At 31.1% G+C, this 3,371-nt stretch overlaps 1 protein-coding gene across 1 annotated transcript in view; it reads right to left on the reverse strand.

Moving 5' to 3' along the window:
• Window positions 1–1,784: 1,784 nt before the first annotated feature.
• LOC119834585 overlaps window positions 1,785–3,371 on the reverse strand; it is a 38,739-nt gene continuing 37,152 nt past the window's right edge. Inside the window, exons 6-7 of the mRNA XM_038358980.1 lie at window positions 2,679–2,895; window positions 1,785–1,983 (exon numbers count right to left, since the gene is read on the reverse strand). Of these exons, the coding sequence (XP_038214908.1) occupies window positions 1,835–1,983; window positions 2,679–2,895 (366 nt within the window). The 3' untranslated portion in view covers window positions 1,785–1,834. The remainder of the gene's footprint in view (window positions 1,984–2,678; window positions 2,896–3,371) is intronic.

The following is a 3,371-nucleotide window of genomic DNA, read 5'->3' on the forward strand; positions in this document are numbered from 1 at the left end:
TTCATAATTTAATCGTTCATTTTTAATAATGTTTTCTCGAACAGAATGGTTATACTTATTTACTCTTGTATTTTACAAACATTTCAAAGAAAATGCAAAACCTTTATCTGACATTTTGTAAACTATAAAGCAATCAAAGTATTACGTGGAATGCTTCATTTGCCTCAAAGCGCGTTTAATCTACAAGACCCGATTTCAACTAAATAAGCGTTTATATACCGATGTATTTATTAAAATTTTTCCATTTCACTTTTGAAAAATTGCAAAAATCGTAACACATTAAAGAAATTCGCACACATACATAATTCCTTTATATCGGTGGCACATCTTAACACTAAACGACAAAAGCAAAACACATGCTTTCAGCGTTACAACCATCGGCTATGCACAACATTTATATAAATATAAACTCACTCCCTAACATGATATGTTTTGTTACCCAGTTGTTCCTTCAAACTTGCGCACTCTATTCGCCTTCCCATATATTCTTATTATTATGCAAACTAGAATTACGACGGATACACTGGAGTTTTATTACTCCGCATCCTAAGTACTTATTTACAGGGTATGTGTATAAAATACAATACAGCGTGAAAGAAACTGGAGATAAGGTGAGGGGAATTACAATTCACTATAACATGGACGTTGTGGTATTTGAAATTTAAAATTTAAAAAATCTGGGATGAAATAAATCTTTTATTGACCTGCTGTTAGGCAATGCTCCTATTATTAGTTGCTGTGCATTTAGCCTGTTTAATGATACTAAAATATTTCATAAAATTGGATAGTTGACTCGTAAAATAATCGTTTTTTTCTTTTCATACAAACAATGCATCTATAGTCTAACATATCTTTCGATGTATTCAAAACTTTTAACGCAATAATCACAAATTGAAATTATCGTTCGAAATTATTTCGTGCAGTTCGGCGGTAGCTAAGTAATTGTAAGCCTTGAACAAAGTAATTCTAGTCTACACAAAAGACTATTAACTAGGAAAAAAACAATTAAGTAAGCTTTCATTAAAAACAAAAGTTAATAAAATCGATGTCACGAAGAGAAAGCAGTCAAACACGACGAGAATTACGACGTGAAATTATTATAATTAAGGGTTTATTTACATAATGGACAGGGAAAATTTCTTGCTTTAAAAATAGCGGCAAAACTAGAGCAATATTAGGACAAGCATAATTCTAATTTTTACTCAGTCTCATATTTGCGCATACGTAAGTTTGTAAAAGTTACAAAGACTATAAAGAAGCGCTGCACTATTTTAAGATATTATAAACGAAAAATTCAATTTCTCTCTAAGACTTTTATGTTCGCGAATGAAAATATAAATCTTGAATTTCTCTCCTGGCGTACACTTGCATTTTTAAATCATTATGTATGCGTGTCATTTTTGAAAAGTTTCAAATATTATGTTTCATAAAGTATTCAAAAAAGTAAAATATTTGCTATATTTATAAATTAAAAGCATACTTTCACTGTAAATTTGAGATCGGAAGCAATTTAAATACATCATATTTACCGTTTGTCAAAGTTGAAAGATTTACGACATAATTTGCAAACTTTAAACTATTTAAGAAACCCGATAACAATATTATTATCTTACAAAGTTGCCTAACTAAATTACGCTTTACCACGAACTCAAGTATGTATAAACATTGTTAAAATTCAATTTATTGAGAAGTCTGACTAAAACATTTCGGCATAAATGACTTAAGAAATTTACAATCAACAAAAGTTTTGTTGCAATGAACGCTTCGAATTCGGAGTTGTTTTTTCAGTATACACTTTTTATTTATGCTACAACAATTTTAGATAGTAGTTACATTAAAACATTTTTAAATAGACACCATATCCTATAATAATTAGGACAATTAGGGAATAATGTATTTTAGAGCGTTCGGATTTATTTAACGACGAACTCATTATTTTGACTGGGAGTTGAGGCGGTGTTGGCTCCAGGCGAACTACATTTACTGGAACAAAAAATAATGTTATTAGTAAACATAATTAGCTTTTGGAAATAAAAATACTCTTATAAGGGATTTACAATTTAACCCGGCCATTACGTCAGCCAGTCGCACCAGTCTGTCACACATTTGTAATTTTATCCAATTATACTATAAATATTTGGCCAAACCACAGATTTGATAAAATATCCATATTCCATATCCATCCATTTTAAATTAGTTCTCCTTAAAAACAAGATAAATTTTTTCAATGCATTATTTTTGCAATCCTCTTAAAATTTATCTCTTCGTTTTAATGCACATTTGCATTGTGCCTTCAGTGCAGGTTAGCGGTCGAAAAGCCGAAATAGATGTTTGTCTCTGTGAATTTTATTTATAAGTTTAAATTAGTTATTATCTATTAATTTGCATTATATAAGCTCTTATAACAATAATAATTTTGCTCAAACAGTTTTAAGTATCATCCCTAAACCTGTATCTGATTCTATAAACTTCTACCAATCTATGGTAGGCATCGCCCAGGGCTTTACCTTTTCAGCACCTTGTGAAAATGTCCCTAATATTAAAATAAATTTTTGTCACTTTGACGGACAAAAATCTGACCAGAACATATTATGAATATCTATCTATCTATCGATATAATATAATCGATTTATCAAATAGCTAGAAATCGGCCCTAGATCTTATGAAAAAGTTCTTACCAGTAATCGTTTGATTCTGGACATCAGCGTAACCCTCCCCAACAGTTGGATAGCTGGGGATAGTACTGAGACAAGTTATGTCCACGGTTTGGTTCGGGAACAGTTGCAAGCTTGATAGGGGAAAACGGAGGGACGAATTCGTGAGTGACAGCGGCATTCCATGATGATGACGGTGCACATTTACAGTGCCGTGCGGGATCGTCAACCTTTCGTCCACCTTTGATAAAAAAAAACAATAATAGATGAAGAGTAGACTAACGACATAATAATTCAGTGAGCTTTTAAATGCTTACATACAAATTAATTTTGTCTTAAATATATAATACGAAGATGAAAGACGCGTTTTCAAATCCAACCCAAAAATCTATCATAGTTCGTTTTTTAAAGAATTATACAAGGTGTCCCGCTGGTGGCCTCTTAAATTTTTTCTTAATCTCTATATTTACATCCCTCTTTTCACACAGTCGGCATATACTGCTCTATCTATATCTGAGCATTGTATTCAGGAAAATATAATTTTAAGCTTAAGCGCACGTGAGGGTGGCAAAGAACAGCAGGTTTAACATAAAGTTTCAAGAATTTATCTATAGAAAAAAAATAACTCATAGATATTACGGGTATACTTAGTCTGGCCATAAATACTGTTACACTTAATTATAAAAAAATATTACATTTGAATTTCGAATCTGTCAT

Source organism: Zerene cesonia, chromosome 19, assembly GCF_012273895.1.
Source record: "Zerene cesonia ecotype Mississippi chromosome 19, Zerene_cesonia_1.1, whole genome shotgun sequence".
NCBI classification, from domain to species: Eukaryota; Metazoa; Arthropoda; class Insecta; order Lepidoptera; family Pieridae; genus Zerene; species Zerene cesonia.